We start from the raw sequence: 26454 nt of genomic DNA, 5'->3' as shown, positions 1-26454 counted from the left end.
TGACGCGCAGTGCCCGAAGCAGAAGCAGTTCGCAAGTGCCGGTGGGCCAACTCCTGAAATTTTCACATTCGAGTTTCAGAACCGAAGTCTTCAACTAAAGCTAAGTACCCCATTGGGGAAACTTTTTCTTGCTCCTTACCGATGTCCGTAAAAGTTAATAATTGTATTACTTGTGGGAAGCAAGTACCTCATAAGGATTTTCATTTGTACTGTATTCCTTGCCTAAGCCCAGATCATAATGTGCCTTGCTGTTGGTTTTGTGTTAGATTTAACCAACGCACTATTAAGCGTCAGTATATTTTTGCTTTAAAATATTTTGGATCCAGATTTAATTACCCTGAAATGTTGTCGGTTAGCAATCCGACTACCGGAGTTCACAAAAAACGCAAAGAAAAAGAGACAGACCGTCGAGATCCAAAACCGACGAAGCTTCTCCTAAGCCAGTCGCCGGTACTCAGTGAGGCGCTTTCGCAGCCCCTGATACCCGCTACTTTTGAGTTGCAGGTCTCTACCGAGACCCATGCAGTGTCCAGTATGCCGTGAGATTCTCAGAGTATTGAACCCGCGGATGTCTCTCCCTTGGATGGGTCGGGAGCCGCTGAGCAGGCACCGGCTTCTGAGGATGTTTTCAGGCCTCAACATTTTTATATAAAACTGACGCCAGCTTCAAAAACAAGGATCAAAAACATCTAAGTCTAAAAAACCAACACATGAGCCACGTTTATATAAAACTGATGCCAGCTTCAAAAACAAGGATCAAAAACATCTTCTAAGTCTAAAAAACCAATGCATGAGCCACGTGCTCAGGCCCCTATGCCTAAATAACAGATGATCAAAACGGCTGAGGACTTGATTACCTTGATCAGGGGTTCCCAACCCCCCCTCCCCCTGCTAAGAAGCCTAGGCAAGACACTGATTATGAATCTTCAGATCAGGATTCAGATGCAGAAGAATCCATCCCATCTGCATCTCCACCTGAGGATTATTCTTTTGGAGAAACCTTGCATACTTTAAGGGAACATTTTCATTGGGAGAGTCAGGATTTTTCTGAATCAAAAAAGAGGCTTAGGGATTTCCTTCTTCCTCAGCATAGGCCTTTGGCTATACCTCCTGTATTAGACATTGTTGATGATGTGTTTTCGTCAAGCATGGCTCCTGATTCCCTACCTCCGGCTTCTAGTAAGCCAGACAGATATTACAGGGTTCCTGACTCCCACAAATTTCTATTCAAAAATCCTGCTGCTGATCCTGAGACTATCTCACAGGGTCCCAAAGGTGTAAAGGCCTCTACAGCCAAAAATCCTACCCCCTCTGATAGGGATTCCAGGGCGCTGGATAGATGGGGAAAGAAGGTTTATATGTCTGCAACCTTGGCAATTAGGGCCTTAAACTGCCAGTTTCATATGCTTCAATATCAACAGCATGTTATGGGCTTATTGAAACAGAAAATGATGTTGATTTCTGATTGTGTGTAAAATAAAGAATTACAAGAATTATTGCATGCAGCAGAACAGGTTGGAAAGTATACTTTGCAATGTGGTTTTGATTCCTTGGAGGCCACTTGCAGGGCCACAGTTACTGGATCTGTGATTAGAAGGCATGCCTGGCTCAAGGAGCAAGATCTGCCGGATCATGTTAAAGCTAAATTGTTGGATGCCCCTTTATAGCATGATACTCTGTTTGGTAATAAGGCAGAAGAGGTTTTAAAGAAAATGGAAGACAAAGCTAAATTTATGCAAACTGTAAAAGATTTCTTAGAAGTGCAGCCACCCAGGTTCAGTAGGCACTGGCCTACTAAAAACTGGTCCTTTCCTGTCTCCAACAGAGCCTCTCAAGGCAAATCCAGGTGCTCAAAAGGCTCTAGATGCCAATCATAGGGTTCTTACAGGTCAAAGCAATGGGGTGCCTCCAACTCCAAATCTGGAGGAAACAAAGCACAACCCTGCAGTAAGCAGTCTCAATGACTTCCCTCTACCTCCACCAAGCACTTATCTTTTGGCAGCCCCCTTGGGGGGAAAATTAGCACTTCATGCTCAAAATTGGCAGTTAATTACCCATGACAAGTTGGTATTAAACATAGTATCCCAGGGGTACAGATTTCATTTCCATACTTTGCCAATTCCAAATGGTTTGCCAGATCTGCCACAAAATCAATGGGCAGAGGCTCAGAAACACGTTGCGTCCCTCATGGATATGGGGGGTATTCAACCAGAACAGGAAAAAGGACAAGGTTTTTATTCAAGACTGTTCCTGGTACCCAGAAAAGACAATGCCTGACGTCCAGTACTGGACTTAACAATTTTGAACACGTTCCTGGACATTCCAAAATTCAAAATGCTGACTTTACAACAGCTACTGCCTATGCTGGGCAGGAACGCTTGGTTAGTGACTAGACTTAAAAGAGGCATATCTGCATATCCCAATAAGGGAATCATGCAGAAGATACCTCCACTTCAAGGCAGTTTTTTGCATTACCAATTCTCTGCACTGCCCTTTGGCTTATCTACTATGCCCAGGGTCTTTACAAAGTGCCAGGAACCAGTAATTGCATTTTGCAGACAAAGAAGCATACAAATTTATCCTTACCTGGACGACTGTTTCATTCAAGCAGAGAACAAGGACATTATTCTAAAACATCTGGCGTTTGTAAAAAGGCTTCTAACATGCCTAGGGTACACAATAAATGAAAAGAAGTCACAACTGGTACCCTCTCAAATAATTACATTCCTGGGTGCAAGCTTGAATACAACTGCCCAGATGGCTTACCTTACGCCAGACAAACAAAGGCAACTGACAACATACTTCAAACAGATGGCAACAAAAACCCAGTTTAACCACAAGACAAATTCTGCAGGCTTTGGGGTTCATGGCATCCTGCATTCTACTAATTCCATATGCAAGACTGCATATGAGGAAACTTCAATGGTACCTAAAAAGTTTATGGAGTCAACATTGTCACAGTTTGGAAACAATAATTCCTCTCATTCCCTGCCTACAACAGCAGTTTTTTTGATGGGCAGAGACATGTCACCAAAACAGGGTACTGTCATTCACTCTACCCCCTGCCACCCAAACTGTAACTACAGATGCATCAGACTATGCTTGGGGGGCCCACCTGGTGGGGAGATGCATTCAGGGCATATGGAGCCCAAAACAAATGCATCTGCATGTCAACCAGAAAGAGATGCTAGCTGTTCAGAATGCTCTGACAGCCTTCAAGGACTTGCTTCTTCCAGGACAACTACTGATAAAGACGGACAACACCACGGTTATGTGGTACATAAACAAGCAGGGGGGTACACATTCCTACCCCCTTTGCAGACTAGCCATGGCATTGTGGAACACAGTCTTGACTTACCAAGTACATCTTCAAGCTCAGTTCCTACCAGGAAATCAAAATACTCTGGTAGACGACCTAAGCAGAAATCTTATGGACCTGCACAAGTGGAAACTGGATCCACAAATCTTCAGCATGGTAACACAGAAATGGGGGAGCCCAGACATAGATCTGTTTGCCTCTCTCCAAAATTATTATCTGGACAAATTCTGCACAAGGACTTATCACAGACAAGCATGGAAAGTGGATGCCCTATCCTTCAGCTGGAAAAACCTATCAGTCTATGCCTTTCCCCCTCTGTCTCTTCTCTCCAAGGTCTTACTAAAGGTCAGACAGGAAAAACCAAAAATGATCCTAATTGCTCCGGACTGGCCTCGCCAGCACTGGTACCTAATTCTAAGGAATATGTCTCAACTCCCTCCTTGGTACTTGCCTCAAATACCTCATCTACTGTCTCAGCAGAGCAATCAAATTCAGCACAGTCCACTCCAAACTTTGAACCTTGCAGCATGGCTGATCATTTAATTATTCAAACAACACCTCTCAGTAAATCTGTGATGGATGTCATTTTGGAAGCCAGAAGGCCTAGTACTAGAAAATCTTATGCTGATAAATGGAAGAGATTCTGTGCTTGGAACCAAGCACAAGGAACGGACACAGCAAAACCAAATATCCCTCAGATTTTACAATACTTGACTGAGATGCTTGACAAGGGCCTATCTTTTTCTTCAATCAAAATCCATGCCTCTGCCATCTCGGCTCTACAACACGGAGCCTCCCATCTTTTCTCATCCTCTGCTAAAACAGTATCTTAGAGGGGCCAAAAATTTAAGACTTCCCAGAAGATCACCATCTCCCGCATGGGACCTCAATTTTCTGCTGGAAAAACTCAGCCTGCCTCCTTTTGAACCAGCAGCTACTGCGGATATAATATTTTTATCTTGGAAAACAGCTTTCCTTTTGGCAATCACTTCAGCAAGAAGGGTTTCAGAACTACAGGCTCTCATGGCTGTGGAGCCTTTTATTTACATTTTACCCGGACAGGGTGTCTCTCAGGACCAATCCTTACTTTATGCCTAAGGTGGTATCCAGTGTGGCTCTTAACCAAACTGTTCACCTGCCAACATTTTACCCAAATCCGCAAAACAAGGGGGAGCAGATTCTGCATTCATTGGACGTACAGAGACAACTAAGATTGTACTTAAACAGGACCAAATCTCTAAGAAAGTCTGAGCAACTACTGGTGGCATTTGCTTTAGAATCAGAGGGGAAGGCTATATCAAAGCAGACTATTTCTAAGTGGATAAGCCACTGCATTCATTTCTGCTACTTGCACCATGGTAAACCTGTGCCCAAGGGAATCTGGTCACATTCCACCAGGGCTGCCTCTACCTCAGCAGCCTTTCTCAGAGGAGTTCCAACCAAAGACATTCTAGAAGCTGCTACTTGGAGCTCTGCTCATACCTTCACAAAGCATTATCATTTGCCTCTCTTCTCCAAATCTAGGGCAGGCTTTGCCACTGCAGTTCTGCAGGGCCTTATAGCCGCTCCTAATGCTGTTTAGTTCCATCCTCCCATCCATAGCTTTGGGATTCTACCCAAACGTAATGACTGCAACAGTGAAGCATGAAGAACATAGTACAGTTGTGTACACTTACCATAAATGTAGATGTTTGAGTGTATTCACTGTTGCGGTCTGGGTTACCCACCCGCCATCCCCCTTTTCTATAACTTCTCTTTCCGTTGTGGTGTATTTGCTTTTAGATGAAGGTAAAGTTTATGTGTTGCTAAAAAATATATATATATATATATATATATATATATATATATATATATATATATATACTGACTGACCACCTGACATGACTGACATCAAGAAAAAGAAAAAAAATGCAAAGGCGTTGGCTGCATAACCTGACGTCATGGAAGAGGAGACAGCAACCGATGCAGGACCCAAGACTTAGTTATTCAGGCTGACTGAGGGCAACCTGCCAGCAGATTACCCAAATGTAATGACTGCAACAGTGAATACACTCTAACATCTACATTCATGGTAATTGTACACAACTGTACTTTCTCTGTGCTACCATTTGGCTTATCTACTGCTCCCAGGGTATTCAGCAAATGCTTAGCCCTGGCCATAGCCTTTTGCAGACAGAAAAATATACAAATTTACCCTTATCTGGACGACTGCCTCATTCAGGCAGATTGCAAAGAAAAGCTCCTCAAGGACCTCCTCTTTGTCAAAACCTTCCTAACCTCCTTAGGGTACACCATCAATGAGATGAAATCAAGGCAAACGCCCTCCAGGAAGATCATTTTCTTGGGAGCACTGCTGGACACAGCATCCCAAATGGCATTCCTATCCTCAGAAAAGCAGAGCTTCCTGCCTCTGTATTTTACCCAGCTGGCTTCCAGAAGTCTCCTCACTGCGAGAAAGCTACTGCAAGCCTTGGGGTGTATGGCATCTTGCACCCTTCTAATTCCTCTGGCCAGGCTTCACATGAGAAAACTTCAGTGGTACCTAAAGAACCTTTGGTGTCAGCACTCTCAACCTCTAGGATCTCTCTACCTTTGATCCCCTGTATGAGGGCCGAGTTTCTCTGGTGGGCAGGGGCCTGTGCCCAGAACAAGGGTCTTCCCTTTACCCTCCACCCAACCGGGCAAACCATTACCACCGACGCCTCAGACATAGCTTGGAGCACTCACCTAGAAGGCAGGTGCACCCAAGGTCTTTGGGATGCCCAGCACCTTCCCTTGCACATCAGCCAGAAGGAAATGATGGCAGTACTAAAAGCTCTGACATCTTTCAAACCCTGTCTCATGCCAGAGGTTCTCCTTTTCAAAACAAAATCAACCACAGTAATGTGGTACTTCAACAAGCAGGGAGAGACCCAATCTTACCTTCTGTGCAAGCTGGCCATAAACCTCTGGCTGACAGCCTCTTCCATGAGACTACACCTGATAGCCCAATACCTACCAGAGATCAACAACTCCCTGGCAGACCACTTAAGCAGCAACTTACTGGACCACCATGAATGGCAGCTCCAGAGAAAAATCTTTTTACAAATCACTCCGGCGTGAGGGACTCCGGAGGTGGATCTCTTTGCTTCGTATCTCAACCATCAGCTGGAAAATTCTGTATTATCACCACCTAGCATGGAAGATGGATGCCTTTACCTTCCCCTGGAGCACCCTCTTTGTGTATGCATTCCCTCCTCTGCCTTTTATTCACAGGGTACTGATCAAAATAAGAGAGAAGAGACCAAAGGCCATCCTCAATGCTCCAGACAACATTGGTACCACTTACTCCTCAGACTGACCTTACAGCCTCCCAGGCATCTTCCCCTGATCTCAGACCTCTTAACTCAGATGGGGGGGGGATGCTGCACCCAGACTTGGAGACTTGTTTATCAGCATGGTTAATGCTCTAAAGGCTAACAAGGGGCCCCTGTTAAGCAAACCGGTCCTAGACATTATCACAGAGGCCAGAAGGCCCAGCACCAGAAAATTATGTAGACAAATGGAAGAGATTCTGCTCCTGGAGCCATTCCAGAGGGGGCAGTACCTCACAACCTTCCATCCCTCTTATCCTGGACTACCTAACAGAGCTACTTAATAGTGGCCTCTCTTTCTCCTCTATTAAAATCCACGCCTCGGCCATTTCAGCTCATTTTAATACAGAAGAGCCCCTGTTCTCCCATCCTTTGATTAAGAAATTTCTCACGAGAGGCTTCTAATATCAGACCTCCTAGAAGGCCACCCACTCCAGCGTGGGACCTGAATTTTGTTTTGAAAAAACTAACTTTACCACCTTTCGAACCTGCTGCTTCAGCAGAACTAAGATACCTCTCCTGGAAGACTGTTTTTCTCTTCGCTATCAGCTCAGGCAGAAGGGTTTCAGAACTTCAGGCAGTGATGGCCATTGAGCCCTTAATCATCTTCCATGCAGACAGGGTCTCCCTGAGGACTAATCCCTCCCTTATGTCCAATGTGGTATCTAATGTAACTCTCAACCAGGCCATACATCTACCCACCTTCTTTCCTAACCCTCAAAACAAGGGGGAAAGAATTCTGCACTCACTAGACATGCACAGACAGCTCAGATACTGTCTGGACCACATTTAACCCTTCAGGAAAATCGACCAACTTGTTAGCTTTGCCCCAGGGGCAGAGGGGAAGCCCATTTCCAAACAAACCATTTCCAAGTGGATATCACACTGTATCCATTTCTACCCCCCCCCCATGTCTATTTGAAGCCATTCCACTAGGGCAGCCTCCACTTCCACAGCATTCCTCAGAGGAGTTCCCACTAGGGACATCCTGGACGCTGCCACCTGGACTTCTGTCCATACCTTTACCAAGCATTACCACCTACCTCTATTTTCGAAGGCTAGGGCAGGGTTTGCCTCTGCAGGGCTTGCTGACCCACTCCTAGGTCTCTTACTAATCCTACCACCCCTTTCCTCAGCTTTGGGAATCCACCCACAGGCGATGACTGCAACAGTGAAAGACGAAGAACAGAGTACAGATGTTCTTCTTGTTTCACTGTTGCAGTCATTACATTTGGGTTGTCAGCTTGCAGGTAGCCCTCAGTCGGCCTGATTATCAGTGTCTTGGGTCCTGTGTCGGTTGCTGTCTCATCTTCCATGACGTCAGGTAGTCAGAGGTATAAAGCATGCAGCCGACGCCATTACATCAGTCTTTCTTGCCGTGTGGTGCCCGAAGCAGAAGCAGTTGGCAAGTGCCGGTCGGCCGACTCTTGAAATTTTCGTTTTCCAGTTTCAGATCCTAAGTCTTCAACTAAGCCAAGTACCCCATTGGGGAACCTTTTTCTTGCTCTGAACCGATGTCAGTAAAAGTTAACAATTGAATTTCTTGTGGAAAGCAAATACCTCATAAAGATTTTCATTTGTACTGTATACCTTGCTTAGGCCCAGACCACGACGTACCTCGCTGTCTGTTTTATGCCTTATTCAAACCTCAAACTATTCGTCGTCGGTTCATTTTCGCATCTAAATATTTTGGTACTCGGTTCAATTATCCAGAAATGGCTTCGGTAAGCCACCCGACTACCGACATTCCGAAAAAAAGATAAAGACAGAGAGAGACCGCTTAGGTCCAAAGCTGCCGATGAAGCTTCTCCTAAGCTAGTTTCCAGTTCGCTGGTACTCAGTGAGGTGCTTTCGCAGCCCCTGATATCCGCTACTTCAGATTCACAGGACTCTACTGAGACCCATTCGGAGTCCTGTATGCCGCAAGATGCTTCTTCGACTGAGGAACCTGCGGATGTCTCTACCTTGGATGGGTCCGGAGCCGCTGTGTAGGCACGGACTTCTGAGGGTGTATTCAGGCCTACTCACTTGCATATTAAACCGGCGCCATCTTCTTCTTCAAGGCCTAAAACTCGATCCATGCCTAGAAAACTGACTCCCAGACTGCATGGTCAGGCCCCCTATGCCTAAAAAACAAATGATAAGAATGGCTGAAGACCTTATTGCTTTAATCAGGGTAAGCCACCCTTCTCTCTCTGAGACCTAGGACTGATTTTCCTTCTGATTCTTCTGATCAGGACTCTGAAATTTGTTTTCCACTGATGACCAGGATTTATCCTTATCTACCTATGATGATTCTGATGCAGGTGACTCCATTCCCTCTGCTTCCCCCCCAGAGGATTTCTCTTTTGGTGAAACCTTGCATACTCCTAGGGAGCCTTTCCCTGGGAAGGCCAGATTACTCTGACTCCAAAAAGAGGCTTGGAGATTTCTTACTCCTGCCCCAACACAGACCTTTAGCTATACCTTTTGTACTGGACATTGTTGATAATGCCTTTTCGGAATCTGGCCTTGTCCCTGACTCTTTACCTCCTGCTCCCAGAAAACCTGATAGGTATTACAGGGTGCCTGACTCTCAAGTTCTTTTTTAAAAATCCTACTGTGGATTCTGAGACCATTTCACAGGGACCCAAGGGCATTAAGGCTACTACTGCCAAAAATCCTACCCCCTGTGATAGAGATTCCAGGGCGCTGGGTAGATGGGGTAAGAAAATATACACTTCTGCAACCTTGGCCGTTAGGGCCTTAAACTGCCAGTTTCATATGTTAAAGTATCAGCAGCATATTATTGGATTGCTTAAACAGAAAATTATGTTGATTCCTGACTGTGCTGAAAATAAAGATTTACAGGATTTAATGCATTCTCCTGAACAAGTTGGAAAACATACTTTGCAAAGTGGTTTTGATTCATTAGAGGCATCTTGTTGACACCTGTCACTGGGTCTGTACTTAGTAGGCATGCTTGGCTTAAGGAGCAATCTTTGATAGATCATGTTGAGGCTAAATTGCTGGATGCTCCCTTAAACCAAGACCGCCTGTTTGGCAACAAAGCAGAAGTACTTAAAAAGATGGAAGAAAAAGCTAAATCTATAAAAACTGTTAAAGATTTCCTGCAAGTACAGCCTCCCAGATTTAGTAGGCATTGGCCCTCTAAGAATCGGTCCTTTCCTGCCTCTTCCAGGCCTTCAGTCCAAACCCAAAACCAACAGAACACCTAGGCTGCAGTCCCAAGAGACTCGCAAGACTAAGCAGAGAGAGGCTCCCACTTCCAAAGCAGGGAAGTAGTAAGACTCCCCCCATGGTAAACTATGTCAGTGACTTAACTTTAAACCTTCCAAGGCATGCTCAACTGACTGTTCCTTTAGGGGGGCAAGACTGCCCTGCAGGCAAAAAATAGGGAACTCATTACCCAGGACAAATGGGTTTTGAATCTAGTTTCCCAAGGATACAGATTACACTTCCACTGCTTACCAACCCCAAACGGTTGACCAAATCTACCCCAAATAAGTGGGCAGAGGCTCAAAAGCAAGTTCTCCCTCTTTGAATCATCAGGGCTCTTCAACCTGTCCCAGAAGAAGAATGGGGGCAAGGTTTCTACTCAAGACTTTTTCTGGTACCCAGAAAAGACAATTCCTGGCATCCTATCCTGGACCTATCTATCCTAAACACATTTTTTGTAATCCCAAAATTCAGGATGTTAACTCTTAATCAGCTGCTTCCTATGCTAGGCAAAGATGCCTGGTTGGCAACACTTGATTTTAAAGGAAGCCTATCTGCACATCCCAATAAGGGAATCTTGCAGAAGATACCCACACTTCAAAGCAGGCTATGTGCACTATCAGTTCTCTGCACTGCCCTTTGGCTTATCTACTGCGCCCAGGGTATTCACAAAGTTCCTAGCTCCAGTCATTGCATTTTGCATCCAAAGAAATATTCAAATATACCCATACCTGGACGATTGTCTAATTCAGGCAGAAAGCCAGGACATACTATTGAATCATCTGGCATTTGTAAAGAAAGTGCTAACTTCTCTGGGGTACACCATAAACAAAAAGAAATCACATCTTGTACCCTGCCAGCAAATTGTATTTCTGGAAGCAAGCTTGAATACAACTTCCCAGATGGTCTACCTCACGCCAGCGAAACAAGTTCATTTGACAGCCTACTTCAAACTACTGGCCACAAAGACCCAGCTATCTGCAAGGAAAATACTGCAAGACCCTGGGGTTCATGGCCTCCTGTATTCTACTAATTCCATATGCAAGACTGCATATGAGGAAACTTCAGTGGTATTTAAAAAGCCTATGGTGTCAACATTCTCAGGATCTAGAATCAATGATCCCTATCATACCTTGTCTACAGATAGAGTTCCTTTGGTGGGCAGAGGCCTGCCACCAAAACTTCTGACTGCCATTCACTCTACCCCCTGTTGCCCAAACCCTAACAGAAGATGCATCAGACTATGCATGGGAGGCTCACTTGGCAGGGAAGTGCATTCAGGGCAAATGGAACCCAAATCAAATGCACCTGCATTTCAGTCATAAAAAATTGTTAGCTGTACAGAATGCTCTGACAGCCTTCAAGGACCACATTCTTCCAGGACAATTATTGGTAAAGACGACACCACCACTGTTATGTGGTACATAAACAAGTAGTGAGGAACACACTCATACCCTCTCTACAGAGTAGCCATGGCTCTGTGGAACACAGCCTTGAACTACCAAGTGCACCTACAGGCTCAATTCCTGCCAGGAAAGCTAAATACACTGGCAGACGACCTAAGCAGAAATCTCATGGACCCACACGAGTGGAAACTGGAACCAAAGATATTCAACATGTTGGGAAACAAATGGGGGTGTCCAGAGATAGACCTGTTTGCCCCCCCCCCCCCGAACTACCAATTGGACAAATTCTGCGCAAGGACTCCCCACAAACAAACTTGGAAAGTGGATACCCTATCCTTCACCTGGAAAAACCTATCAGTTTATGCCCCCCCTCCCCCACCTCTCCTCTCCAAGGTACTGCTAAAGATCAAACAGGACAAACCAAGGACAATACTGATTGCACCAGACTGGCCACGCCAATACTGGTACCCCTCTTGCGCATTGTGTCACTGCTGGCACCATGGCACCTGCCCCACACCCCTACCCTGCTGTCCCAGCAGGCGGGCCAGATTCTGCACCTACAGCTTCAAACCTTGAACCTGGCAGCCTGGCTAATTACCTGATCTCTCCGTTACCATCCTTCAGTAAACAAGTGATGGATGTCATTCTGGAGGCAAGAAGGTCTAGCACTAGAAAGTCCTATGCTGAAAAATGGAAAACATTCTGTTCCTGGAGCCAAACTCAGGGGATGGGCACAGCAGCACCCAATTTACCTCAGATTCTTCAGTACTTAACTGAGATGCTTCACAAGGGCCTTTCCTTTTCCTCCATCAAAAGTCATGTTTCAGCCATTTCAGCTCATTACAATACAGAGCCACCGCTCTTCTCTCATCCACTGTTGAAGCAGTTCCTCAGAGGGACCAAAAACGTAAGACCACTCAGGAGAGCCCCTACTCCAACTTGGGACCTCAACTTTATATTGGAAAAACTCACTCTACCTCCCTTTGAGCCAGCTGCAAATGCAGATTTGAAATCCCTTTCTTGGAAGCCAGCCTTCCTCCTAGCCATCACTTCAGCAAGAAAGGTGTCTGAATTACAGGCCCTCATGGCATTGGAGCCTTTCATCATCTTTCATGTGGACAGGGTGTCCTTCAGGACCAATCCCTCCTTTATGCCCAGGGTGGTATCCATTGTGGCCCTTAATCAGTCCATTCATTTGCCAACCTTCTTTTCTAATCCACAGAACAAAGGGGAATGAATACTGCACTCCCTGGACATGCACAGACAGCTTAGATTTTACTTGGACAGGACTAAGCCTCTCAGGAAATCTGAACAGCTGCTGGTTGTATTTGCTGCAGGGGCAGAGGGGAAGGCCCTTTCAAAGCAAACCATTTCTAAGTGGATAGGCCATTGCATTCATTTCTGCTATAAGCATCATGGAAAACCTACCCCACAGGAGATAAGACCTCATTCAACCAGGGCTGCATCTACCTCTACAGCCTTTCTCAGAGGTGTCCCTACTTACCTTCACCAAGCATTACCACTTGCCAATTTTTTCAAAATCCAGAGCTGATTTTGCCACTGCAGTCTTGCAGGACCTTATAGCTGGTCCTAATGGTATCTAACTTCCTCCTCCCTATCTTAGCTTTGGGACTCTACCCAAATGTAATGACTGCAACAGTGAAACACGAAGAACATAGTGCAGTTGTGTACACTTACCATAAATGTAGATGTTCGAGTGTATTCACTGTTGCAGTCCTGGTTACCCTCCCTCCAGCCCCCTGACTTCTACTGATTATACCTGTATTCTTGCTTGCTATGCTTAAAGCTTTCTGGTGTATTTGCTTTTTGCTGGAGGTGTAACCTTGTATATAATTGCTTCCCATTATGGGGGCACCTGACATCTGGAGCAAGAAAAACTGATGTAATGGCGTTGGCTGCATGCTTTATACCCCTGACTACCTGACGTCATGGAAGATGAGACCGCAACCAATGTAGGACCCAATACTTTGATAATCAGGCCGACTGAGGGCTACCTGCAAGCAGATAACCCAAATGTAGTGACTGCAACAGTGAATACACTCGAACATCTACATTAATGTAAGTGTACACAACTGTACTTTTTGTACACTTAACCATAAATGTAGATGTTAGAGTGTATTCACTGTTGGAGTCCTGGTTTCCCACCCTCCTTCCCCTTTATATCTTCTCTCTTTAAGGAGACATAAATTTCTAACGGTGGCTTTTAGCCACCAGGACCACTTTACTATATTTATTTGGGCCTCTGACTGGTTATGGTAAGAAAAACTGATGTAATTGGGTTGGCTGCCTTCCTTTATAGCACTGATGACCTGATGTCAGACAGCAAGTGATAGCAGCCAATTCAGAAAAACATTGACTCTGGTATTCAGGCTGGCCGGGGGCTAACAGCAGGGATAACCCACAGGTGATGACTGCAACAGTAAATACACTCGAACATCTACATTTCTGTTAAGTGTACACAACTGTACTTTGTCCTGGCATTGGATCATTGAACTTTCATCTCGAGGGACAGAGTCTTTATTTAGATGACGTCTAAAACTTTCTTTTGGCCTTTTTTGGTTGAAGCCTGGCTTTCCTTTAATCCATGACATTTGACTTGCTGATTCTAGGTTTTTTTCACATTGTACTTGGACCTTCAGATCAGTTGGACAGAGATGACAAAAGGACAATTTATAAAGGTTTTGAATTTGACTACTTCAGATCCGAGGCTTGCAGGGGCTGTCTTTGGATCGGTGGGGTTTCCTCCAGTCTGACAGCTTAAATCATACTTTGATTTATCCCTTATCCTGGCCGTTGTCTTGGTTCCTGAATTTTTGAATCCGATAAACTTCTTTCATATACAGTAAGTCATGTTTCGAGAACTCTCTCCCCCATTCTCTCACTCGACTTCTTTAGGAGGATAAAGATGGGATAATATTAGTGCTGCATAGGACTAGGTTGTAATTGGACTACAGAGGACAGTTTTTTGTGAAGTGTCTTTGTACTTCGGAGATGTTTCAGATCGGATTACTGAATTCTCTGACATGTGCAGGGCTACAGGGAGATCCAGTTTGATTCTGGCTGGATCCTTGTCTGCTATTCCCCCTCCTAAGGTTTTACCATCAGTACTTTTTCTATCTGACTGTCCTTCAAGCTATATTAGAATAATTATATCACTCCCTTTTTCCCCTCCAACCCCATTACCAAAGAAACAGCTTAGAGCTATCCAAAAGTTCCTTTAGACCAATAGAACCAGTAACTGACTAAATATTCTTCTAGTGCCTAAATAAAATAGGATACTGGTGATAGACATTTAAGTCTTGGTGTGTTGAACAGTTCTGTTCGACACACTAAGTCCTAATTAGCCTTGGTTCAGTCCATTTTTCTTTTTCTGAGTAGGACTTCTGGCTGAGATTGGTTGACCTTCAGGATTAGTACTGTCACATACAATTAATAGACAGTCCAGGAAATAGTTACCATTTAGGCTGGGAGCCAGTCATTACCAGTTCAGAGTCCAGCCTTTTAGCATAACCACAGCCCTTTGGTGTCCACCAAGTGTGTCGCATTACTGGCATTTCACTTAAATTTACAAGGATCCCACAAGTTTCCATTATGGATTGATATGCTCGTTACTGCTCTGGCCAGGTTTTTACTGATTCAAATTTGAGATCAAGTGCAATAGGCTTGTCCACATTTTGGGATATCCATCAATAACAGCAAGTCGCAGTTCTTACCAACCTACACGTTAGAGTTTATAGGAACAATTTTTCAACATGGTGTCTATACCAGCATCTCTACCCATTTCCAGAGTACAAAGAGTAGCTCAGTAAATATTTCGTAGTACCAGAATATCAGCAGGATTGATTCCACAAGTGCTAGAGTCAATGTCAGTGGCAATAGTCTTACTTCCTTACCAATAATAGATGCTACAAACACAATGATAAACTTTCACTCAACCTGTGTCAGTAAGTATATCAATAATTTGGTTAAGCAAAGGTTATCTTTCTGGGTGGATGCAGTCAGAGCAACTGTGCTAGCCTGTCATTTCTTCTTTCTCTGCCCAAGGCCACACTGACCATGTATACTTCCCAGATAGGATGGAATAGACAATGCCTGCAAAATACATTTGGTCCCCTGAGGAGGCCAACTTACATGTACTAAAGGTGTGGCAATGGGTGAATTTCTTCCAACCACTTTGTATTGTAGCCCATTTTCCAAGGAAGTTCAGTGTGATTCTGTGCCCAGGAGTACAGACTTGAGGCAAATGAAATTGCATATTTAAATGGAAGAAAGTTTATGCAAACTAAACACGTCAACAACAAGGTGGAAGAATGTAAAATGTGATAGGCATTTACAGTGCATCTTAATAAAGATTACTTCAGAAAGCAGCCATGTTGAAGAACAAGCCATCCTCACTGTATCTTACTGACCTCAACTAAGATCATTCTCCTTCTTTTGACACCTCTCTTTTTCTGTACTTACTTCTTGTCTCACATGAGAGGCACACTTTGTCCACACATCTCTAGCCTAAAACTGACTGCTTGTTTTTTCTCATTATATTGTTAGCCAGACAAACCTATGCCTTCTTTTTGCCCACCTGTTCCTTTCTGTTACTGTCCCAAAACTCTTGTAATCTCTACAAAAATTTATGGAGGAGATTTTTTTATTCTTTGAGTAGAGCAAATGTTCAGCATCTACTCACAACCTTTCTCAAATTTCTATGTAGATTTTCAGAATTTTTATCTGGTTGCCTCTCAGTTTTGCAAAGCATTTTTAATGGTTCTCTTCTACTTAGACCTCCTTACAAATATCCCATACCACCATGGGGTATACAGTTGGTATAGCGAACTTTTACAGCAAATGTAATCTAAAATTCCTTTCCCGGAACTCTGTCCTTTTAGTTGCATTTACTTCTATTGGATAATGTCAGAACTGCAAGCATTGTGTTCTAAGTTCCCCTCTTGTTTTTCCACATGAAGTGGGATACTTCACATACCGATGCTTTCTCCCTACTGAGGACAGTGTCAGAATCCAGCAATAACCAACTAAATTTACCTGCCATTAATTTTTTCCCCAGACTTTCCAAATAAAGGAGAGTATATGCTGCCCTTACTAGGTGCTTATAGATGTTGCATTTCTACTTCCACAGAACTAACAATGTAGGAAGACAGATCAGTGCTTGGTTTCTTTGACACATCACAAAATGGGCAAATTGGTCACAAACTTATCTATGACCAAGCGATTGTCAAATTATATTTTGTCTCCACTAAATTGAATTTCCCTCTAACAAACCAATACAGGCTAGTTCAACTACACTTATGACCACTTCCACTATATTCCAGTCTAGACTAAGCATGGAGTCTAGTGGTGGGACAACTACTTGGTCAAATCCTTCTATCTTTATCATTCATTGTAGTTTAGAGTAGGTCTTGAAAGAAAGACCTTTGCCCCAATCGTACTCAAGAATATCCTTCATTAAAATCCATCCAGGAATTTAGATAGCTGGGGACTGTGTCCCGTACTTTGAGGACGAATGAAAGTTGACATCAGATAAAGAAGTTATGTACCACCATTTATCACAAGTAAATTCTGAAAGAATAAAATTCTTGGGGCATCATACGACCCATGTGTTGAACTCTAATTGACAATTCTTCATTGTCTTCATGGTAAGCTGCAAACAAGATCTGAGGGATGTTAGGGGTAGTGCATTATGGGTAGGGAAGGAGCTCATGAGTTTGTTGGTGGCCACGAGCTAGAATAACAGCTGAGTCAGAACCAAGTATTGGATCCAAACCCATACATTGAGGAATAATGAAAATCGGCAACACAGATGGAACGTTATGGTCAGTACATAACTACTACTGAATGCCAGCATGATTATTTGTGTATATATCAGCATATGAATATTAAGTAAATGTATTCATATTCAACATCCTGCTGACAGTTTTCATGTGAATCTTTTTACTGTTATAGTACATTTATGTACCAGGTTTTTGGGTTCTAACTAAGCTTATGACCAAAAAGATCATTGAAAAGTTCAACCATGTCACCCAGAATTGGTGGAAATTAATAGTGTCCCCATTAAGAAAACTTTCCCCTTGTGTGTCAGATGAGACTGTGTGATCGATCAACCCAAGTCATCCAAACTGGTTTTAAAGACTGCTGTTGTGCCATGTGATTTTGTTAATTTGCTGGTACAGATTTTAATGGTTGGTTGTTTTACTGCTGCTTCTGCTTAAGTATTAGGTGTTCAGGGAGTACAAGGTCATTCATAACACATGAGGTTAAGTAAAAGATCATCACTTAAACTCTTATACAAGAAAAGGTAGCTAAGTATTTTAAGACCTGAGACATCTTTTCAGAGGAACCTTTAGGTTTTTCAAGTTTGATTACTAAAATACAAGCTGAAGTGAACAATCATATTCAGTGATGAGCCTAATTAGTTTTGGAATGGTTCCTGAACAACTCTATCTCCCAGTTGTCATCTTTTTCTTCGGATAAAAATCGGGGGGGGTGCATAGAATATGTGATCCCCACCCAACTGGTCAAGTTTTCCTGAAACAAATGCCTGAATTTTGAGAATGTACTAGTTGTTTATTTCCTTTGTACTGGCATTGGAAAGGGTCATGGTTACCAAAAAGGCAAATTCCAATTCGATTGTCAGCTGCTGTCTTTCGCCATCAGGTAGCCAGCCATCTTGTGATAGATCCCTGAAGTCAAAGCTCACTCCACTGGAGGAATGACTGCCTTTAGTTCTTGCTGCAAGAATGCCTTTTTCACAGCCATTTCTACATTTGCTGCTTGTTCTTTGGTATGCCATAAGTGAACTTCGTGAGGTCTGTGTTTTTGCTGCCTTTCTGGCACACACCTCCTTTTGGCTGCTACTTTGGGATTCAGCCTAGACAAAGATCAGTGTGTTAGATGTAGCAATTACAGTTTTGTAATATCAGCTGATATATCAGAGGATCCTCCTTGATGGTTTAGGATTACTTTACCCTACAGATGTCTTTTTAGACATCTTTTTCTTTCTTCCTTCCTCTATCCTTAGCTGTTGGATCTCCTTGAAAATTAGACAAGTATATGCACATATATTACTTCTGTAGTGAGTCACTGCTTCATTGCTGTTTCTTGGTTTGCAGAAGGATGCTTACTAGTAGTGTGGAGTCAAACAACCATGCTGAAGGGAATGTGCACAGTTTTATAGCAAGCAAGTTACATCATAGCATGTGTCAGCATGAGTGTGTCGGGGTTATGAACTTAGTACTTAAGATATTTTGCTTGAGTAACTGTACATGACGGAAAGAAATCAAACAAAAGATCCATCAGGTGTGTGGAAGGACCCCTTGGTTAATCAACTGATATGGTGGGAGAGTATCCGTTTACTCCTTCACAGCAGTAAGTATTTGAACCGTTGATCTGTGCTGAAACATAATCAAGTACTGAATACTAAAAGTAACCTGGTAAGCTGTATAGATGAGAATACGTGTAAGTACTGTATCTTTAATTCCCTCACACCTGCAGTCCGTTTCACTGTGTGTTTCATATCTGTGCCTACAGTGCTGCTTATGTGGCCAGCATTCATTGTACTGAGTTGCTAGCATTAAAAATGGAGGCTGAACACAGAGCTTTATTGTCAGTATATCTAATGATTTTGTGGCTTTTATTGCCGTGTTTAAGCAAGTTAAATCTGATAAAATCCTTTTAAATGAGAAAGGAAAGAAAAAAACTGCTGTCTTTTTATTACACTTGTTGCTTTCATGGCTTTATTTTCTGTTGCAGCTGTTGGCAAGGTAAAACGATCTAGACCGAAGGGTGAAAGGAAGAAGAAGCGTGTGCCAGCCCCTCCAAATTCTGTGGATGAAGCTATTGAGGCAGCCCTCAGTTTGATTTCATCAGATGTGGAGGTTGATTCAGTGGATGAAGCTATTAATGCAGCTCTTAGTATGGTTGCCTCAGATGCAGAAGCTGATGAAGAGGATGACGAATTTAAACCTCGACCTATCATCCCTATGATGTATGTTGTTCCCAGGACCAAGAAAGCTATGCTTGATAAAGAGCATACTTCAAATCAGCAAGTTTCTGAGCAGTTTGATAAATCGGGTGAACAGATGTGGCAAGAAAGCAAAACTGCTGCAGACAAGAAGGGTGTCAAGAATAAGAAATCTTTGGAGGCTATTATGGGAACCAAAGAAATCCAGGTAAATGAAAATGCAGTCATAGAAATCCACTTTTTTTTTTTTTTTTTTTTTTTTTTTATCCTTAAGGATTGCTCCTTTGTGCTCATGGTTTCCTTGTCAAATGTTTTTTATGTGGTAATGACTTTTCAGTGTTCCTGCCTTTAATATCATGTTGTATATTCTCTCCACTCACTCAGTTGTGTTATGATTTTACAGTCTTGTGATAGTCAGAAATGTGCATTCATGAATGAGTGAATTGCCATTCTGCTTTGGTTATTTTAAGCATTGCTTCCCAATTTCATGCTTCCTTTGATGTAGTGTTTCTAGCTGTCTTGCAGTTTGCTTTTGCCTGTTCATCCTTTCTGTTTGTGTGCCAATGTGTTCAAGATGGTAAATGTCTGAAATCTCGGCACCCGGAACATCGAGTGTTGAAACATGGAAACTGTATGGCTGAAGATTCGGACTTGTATTTACAAAGTCTGAGATTGTAGTTTTTCATAATATTCTCTTTTCTTCAAGGTATAGTGATCTTGGAGTTGGTATATATAAGTTTGAGAGTTACAGTTGGGCTTACCCCCTGAAAAAGCAAAGTTGAAAGGAGAAGAGCAATATTCGATAGTTGCTCTTTTTCTTCAGTTTGTCTTTTTCTTCCTGTGTTTCGGCGTTCTGTTTCAGGTGTCAGTATTTCAATATGGAGCCATTCAATATACTTCTGACTGGGACTATGGAGTTACTGTGTCCTCACACAGTTGGGCATCCTCCATGGTTACTTGTGCAAGTCGTCATCTTCATTGTTGCTGCATAGGTATTAGATCAAATGCACTTTAAACCCATGTTTTTTTTTTTTTGCCTTCAGCTGGTCTTAGAGATGTCAAGACAAACGTTTGCACACTCATCTCTGGCACAATAATCTTACAGAATTTATACTTGTATTAAAAAAAAAAAAGGAGAGTTTTGAGTACATTTCTCTCTTTGGAAAACTGCAACTTACTCGAGTCAGTCAACTCCACACTGTTACAGGAAGGTGAACTTTATTCCTTGCTAGTCTCTTGTCCTTAAGAATGAAGCCTTCTAAGGGATAAACAAAAAACATTGCTAATAAGGAATACAGCTGTATGTAACAGCTCACTAAGTTAGATTTAATTTAGTCAAACCTTAAAGACCTACAACAAGTGGAAAAAAGATGAAAAAGAGCAACTTTAGGGTGTGTTGTGATAAGGTGTTGGAACTGTACCTTGACTTGGACTCAGTAGTGTAGCTAGGGTTTGCAGGTCCGTAATAAGCTTTCAACCAAAGGAAGCAATTAACGAATCTCTGAGACATCACCCAATAACAATAGAAGGCTAGTATGTCCCCTATTAAGTAGAGTTTCTCCACTTATCCTAGGTGAAATTTTTTGATCACCCATCCAGTCATTTAAGACTGGTTTTAAAGGTTGGTAGAGAAGTACTTGATAGGTAAGGGCAGAATGTTCTATTAATGGGGGATACATTGAGTTAGGTATAGTTAGAGGTATCTGTCATACCATCTGGTGTTGTATAGGTTTAGGTTTTAAGAATGTGTTTATTTCACCACTGGTTCCAGTTATGTGAAAGCTTTCAAAGAGTGCTAGGGTTGATCGTATCACGGAAGGCTGAGCAGAGCAGCAATTACCCCTAAGAATTCTTTTTGATACTGAACCCTGGGCTGAGCTTGAAATTGGTCAGTGTGCTACCCACTTAAACAAATACAAATAAATAAGTAGAGGAACAAGGCTTTTTATCTGTTAGCATAGCTAAGGGTTCTGAGACCAGAGATCATTCTGCTGAAGAAACATTAAGGTCTCTCATGCTTCAGAAACATTTAGGTCTCTCAAGGTGGTATAGGTGCTTAGAGAATTACAAGTTAATGGGTGCATTATATTTGGTGCTGGGCCTAAGGGATGAATAAAATGGGACTATAACTTTTTTGCCAGTTGGGCAAGCTATGACTCTGTTTGAGTATGACTCCTAGGTGACTTCACATTAATAAGAGACCAACTTTTGAATTTTTCATTAATGGTGGAAAAAAGCTGGTCTTGAGTGCCCTGAAGTGTGGCTTAGGCATTTGATTCCTGGATACATCAGAGACTTGTAATTGAGATTAAGCAGCCAGGAGTTAAGAGAACTTAACTGATTTTGTGAAGTATGTGACTGAAAATTAAGGGGAAGACAAGTACATTAAACATATTTGAAGAGGAGTACTGTTTAAATGTTTTTGATTCCTGAGAACAACCTCATTCATGTCAGTGATGCAGTCAGTGTACTACCAACTGAAGTAGTAGTAGTACATTAATGACTTCTGTGGCATTTGGAATTGAGGAGAATGCCAACAGGGCGTTATCTTTCAAAAGATTGGATGACCAGACAAGTTTAGCAGATGGGAACAAGTGTGCACAGTTTGCAGTGAGGAACACACTAAGGATTTTAAGGTAGAACACAGCCCACACAGTGCAAATATTTCAAGATAGATGTCTTCAACATAAGTTGACCACCAGTGGTGTAAACATTGGTCTAGAGTGTCACTGTAGATGTAACATCCCCAGCCCCATGTGCAGAAATGGGGAAAAAAAGAGTTAAGGATGGATGGATTAATGGATAGATAGATCCTCAACATAAAAGACAGATGTTGAAGGCAATAGAGTAAGAGACATTTAAATATTAAATCTTTCTGACTTGGATTTAACCCGTTACTTCAAAAGCTTGCTGTTAGCATTTCCCACCTACTACTTTTTCCTCTCTAGATAATCTTGAAATTGAGTTACTCTGATTTTGCCATAAAAATGCACAAAACAGCATTTTTCCTGGGAATCTCTGAGCACTGTTGGGGAGGGGAGAGCTGCAAATTAAGTTGTGAATTAAATTGATAGCATTGATAGTGATGATATTGGTTGGATTTAACAAATGTGTTATGTGGACTTGAGTGACAGTGATGGTGAAGTGTTATGGCATGAGGTTATGGATGGTGATGGCACAGAATACCATTGCTCACTATTAAATCACGTAGTGATTTTCATCCACCTATGAACAGTATTACCTTCAGTCTTTTCTGAAGCTATTTGAAGAAATCACTTTAAAGTTGAATTTTGTGAACACTAGACAAATGTGTGTAGCCTGTAGCTTACTTCAGGAATGTAAGAAGCATTAGAGTACTCAATGAAAACCCAGGTAGATAAGAGAATGATATGCAGATACACAAAAATAGCACTACAACCAAGATCTGAATTGGAGAACCAACACTGTGCTGCCATATCTGTTGTTGCATGCATTTCTGATGGTAACATGTATTGTATTACATTTATTAGTTTAAATTAACCTTAACTGTATGTTGCATTATAACAAGAGCAGATGAGTAAATGTATATGGATAACTTTGCTAGCCAAGTAGAGGAGAACAGTCTGTGGTAAATTTTGTGCAGTATACAATGCCCATATCATGGAAAACAAGGCAGATTCTCACAACAGAGAAAGAGCAGGAAGCACTCTTGGCACAGCATTTCTAAGAAGTCTTGACTAGACCAGCATCAGCAAGTGAAAGGAATATCCAAGAAGTGGAGACATTGTTATGAATAGTACACCACCAAAGGAAGAAGAAATATTCACTGCCATCTGATCATTCAAGAATGGAAAATCTTGACTTCCAAGATAGCTGCACACTTATGAACAGCCTAATTTTCAACTATCCCAGTATGAAAAAAGAAACTGGGAAAGAGACATTTGTAATGCTAGGTTGGGCACAGTTCAGTTACTGGCTAGTAAGTATACTGTCTGGTTGCCAGCAAAGAAGAAATTTAAAGAACCTGAAGGAAAGTCAGGAAATTTCTTTTCTCGAGATTCAGTGAAGATTGACTGACTTTAGAAACTAATATATGTATTGTACATTATACTCTGCTTGATTGTACATTGCAGAGTGCTTGCTCTTTGGAATGTATATACACATTTTTTCTAAGTAATTAGTCTCAACTATTCTCTTATTGGTTACATTCTATATTTTTTGTGAAATGTTTTGTATTTCATCTAGGTTGAGCCTGAAACTGATCAGTGTACTACCTCGGTAAACAGATCTAATTATAATTAATTAATTATCCAGGAAAGTTGAAGAGTAAACACTGTCAAGGGAGAATCCCGCATCTGATTAGTAAAAAGCAGTTCAAGCTTCAACTTTGGTACAAGAAATGGCTACTGGTAGTTTACAGGAAAAAAATAAATCAAATGTATTCAGAGATGATTAAAATAAATTAAATCCTGATCAACTCAAATAAAAAAAAATGGAAAAATAGAAAAAGCTTTAACTGTCTATTAAGATGAACTGATAAAAAGTAAAAAAAATCAGAGGTTAAAATGAAGAAAAGTCTGGGTGAGCATGAGACTTATCGAGCAGCGCTGTTTCAGAAAATGGTAAAGTTAAAGTTAGGAGAAAAAAAAAGATTGCAGAGAAAAGCTGAGATTTTCTGCTGTACCAGAGAAACTGGAAAGAGCATGCTGCATTAATGTTATAAAAGCACAAATTGGACTGGTATTCCCAAACAGGATTTGTTAATTGAAAGGGCACATGGAGTGTGTGCTCTTAACCTGGCCATGAGAAATCAGCCAAGACCTATATTAATAAAGGTGCAATCATAGCAGCAGAAAGAGTTGATCTTGCCAAAACTGTAACCGAAGGGGAAAGTATTAAAAATTGGAGACAGTAGTGTTTTCAGAAAATGTTTATTTACTGTACAGCAGGCAGAAGAGAAGCAAATAAATCCCAGCAGGCAGGTGTGAAATTCAAACTGCTGTATTCACCTGTCTTCAGAATATTTTTCTTGGAGGATCAGAAACATTTTTGGATGCAAAACAGGTTATGGAAGAAGTAAAATGTTCATCCAACTATTGATGAGTTCTCGGTAGTTTCAAATTATAATTTAAATTTAAACAAGTCACACATTTCCCCTCGATCCTATAGGTCATAAAGAATTGTACTTTCTTAGGTTCATAGGTAGGTACTAGGCTATTGGCCCTAGGGCCTATATAAGCCTAGCCAAAAAATGTACCCTGGCTTTCGCCACCCAAGAAAATTATTTTCCTGTGCCCCTGTCGAGCAGAGCCACAGAAGTGATCCCTGGGATGAATTTCCTATTTCCCATCCAATCATCAAGATTTTTCTTGAAGAGTGCTAATGAGGAGCCCTGCTTGACATAGATAGGTAGTCTGTTCCAGAGTATGGGAAGTCCCTGAGACAGGAATCTATCCCTCCAGCATGTTCTGTTTATTGTGGTGACAAGGTTTAGGTCCCTAGAGCGTGTAGCTCGGAGGGATTGGGATTTCTTTAAGTGGAGCATGTCCAGCAGCTCTGGGTTTGACATAGCTTTATATGTTAGGCAGAGATCGCCCCTGAGTAGGCGATATGGTAAAGCTGTAGTTTTTTGAGACGGTCTGCGTAGCGTATCTGTTTGAGGCCAGTAATCCTCTTTGTGAGGTATTTCTGTGGTCATTCCAGTTGTTGTAGATGTCTTGTGAGGTACATACCAAAATGGGCATTGTCCTCTGTAATGGGTCTAATGAGTGATGAGTAGAGGGGAACAATGACCTCTTTTTTTCTGGATGAGAATCCTTTTGTGATGAGATGAGCCACGTAGAAGGATTTCCTGACCACTGTGGCGATGTGATTATCAAAGGAGAGACTACTGTCCTACTGTGTCCCAAGGTCTCTTATCACATTTTCGGCATTAAGTAGACTACATGGGTACAGAGTTTTTACCAAAGGGGATGGCAATACACTTTTTGGCATTGAGCTTCATGCCATGGCTTTGACACCAGGTATCTGTCTCAGTGAGCCCCTTTTGTAGTATGTCCACATCGTTAAGAGTTTCGATTATGGCTCCTAGTTTGCAGTCATGTGCAAACTTTGTTAGCCAAAGACTTTCTGTGTTAGTCTGCACTTCAGAGAAGTAGATACCAAACAGGAGAGGATCCAGGACTGAACCCAGTGGTACTCCACTTGTCACTGGTCTGAAGTCGGATCTGGAATCCACTACTTTCACAGTGTGGGTTCTGTCCGTGAGCCAGTTGGCAACCCATCTTGTGACATAGGGATTTATACCTAGTTTAGTGATCCTTATCTATAATTTCAGGGTGAGGGATGGTGTCGAAAGCCTTGGCGAGATCTAGATAAGCTGTGTGAGCCACTTTACCCTCATCTGTCGCTTTGGTGACTGCTTCAAAGAAGTCAATCAGGTTTAGGAGACATGATCTGCCTTTTACAAATCCGAACTGAGTAGGGTCCAGAGTTTGGAGATTACCAATGTCTTTGTTTGAGTTCTACGATGATACGTTCCATGGCCTTGCAGACCAGGCTCGTCAGGCTAATGGGGCAGTAGTTCCCGGGGTCCGTCGTGGCTCCCCCTTTGTGGAGTGGGATAACCGTTGTGGTGCGCCATTCTGTGGGTGCAAAGCCTGAGGTGAGGCTATGATTGAACATGGTACTTAGGTAGGGTGCCAGTTCATTCTGTAGTTTGTGTAGAATGCAGCCTGGGATATTGTCAGGTCCCGTGGATGTTGTGTTCTTGGCTTTGGAGAGTGTTTTTTTTTACCTCTGCAGCCATGATTATAGGAACTTTGCATTCTTCCGGTATAGAGATGAGCCCTCTAGGGGGTGAGAGGGGGTAAAGTTAGCACTGAACCTATCTGCCAGGATGTTGGCAATATCAGTTGGTTCTGTATATTTAGTGCCATTGTGCTGCAACTCAGAGCAGATCTGAGTGTTCCCATTGAGATTATTGACATAGCTATAGAATGCTTTGTGGTTGTCTTTAGAGTCAGTAGCAATTTTGTTTTCGTAACTAGCTTTGGAGGATTTTATGAGGGATCTCAGCTTCTTACTGAGGTTGACCAGGGAGATCCTCCAGTTATGGGATTTTGCTCTTTTTTGCAACACTTTCTTCTGTTGTAGAGTTTGTTTATGGCAGAGGACCACCAGATTGGC

At 42.4% G+C, this 26454-nt stretch overlaps 1 protein-coding gene across 1 annotated transcript in view; it reads left to right on the top strand.

Moving 5' to 3' along the window:
• Positions 1-26454, top strand: part of KDM4B (lysine demethylase 4B) — a gene marked incomplete in the record, with an annotated part of 3340808 nt that overhangs the window by 2175639 nt on the left and 1138715 nt on the right. The window contains 1 exon segment of the mRNA XM_044054047.1: positions 19077-19495. Coding sequence (XP_043909982.1) covers positions 19077-19495 — 419 coding nt within the window.

Source organism: Protopterus annectens, chromosome 13.part0 (genome assembly GCF_019279795.1).
Source record: "Protopterus annectens isolate FY-2018-M chromosome 13.part0, PAN1.0, whole genome shotgun sequence".
Taxonomy (NCBI): Eukaryota; Metazoa; Chordata; order Ceratodontiformes; family Protopteridae; genus Protopterus; species Protopterus annectens.
This window is presented reverse-complemented; position numbering and strand designations above follow the sequence as displayed.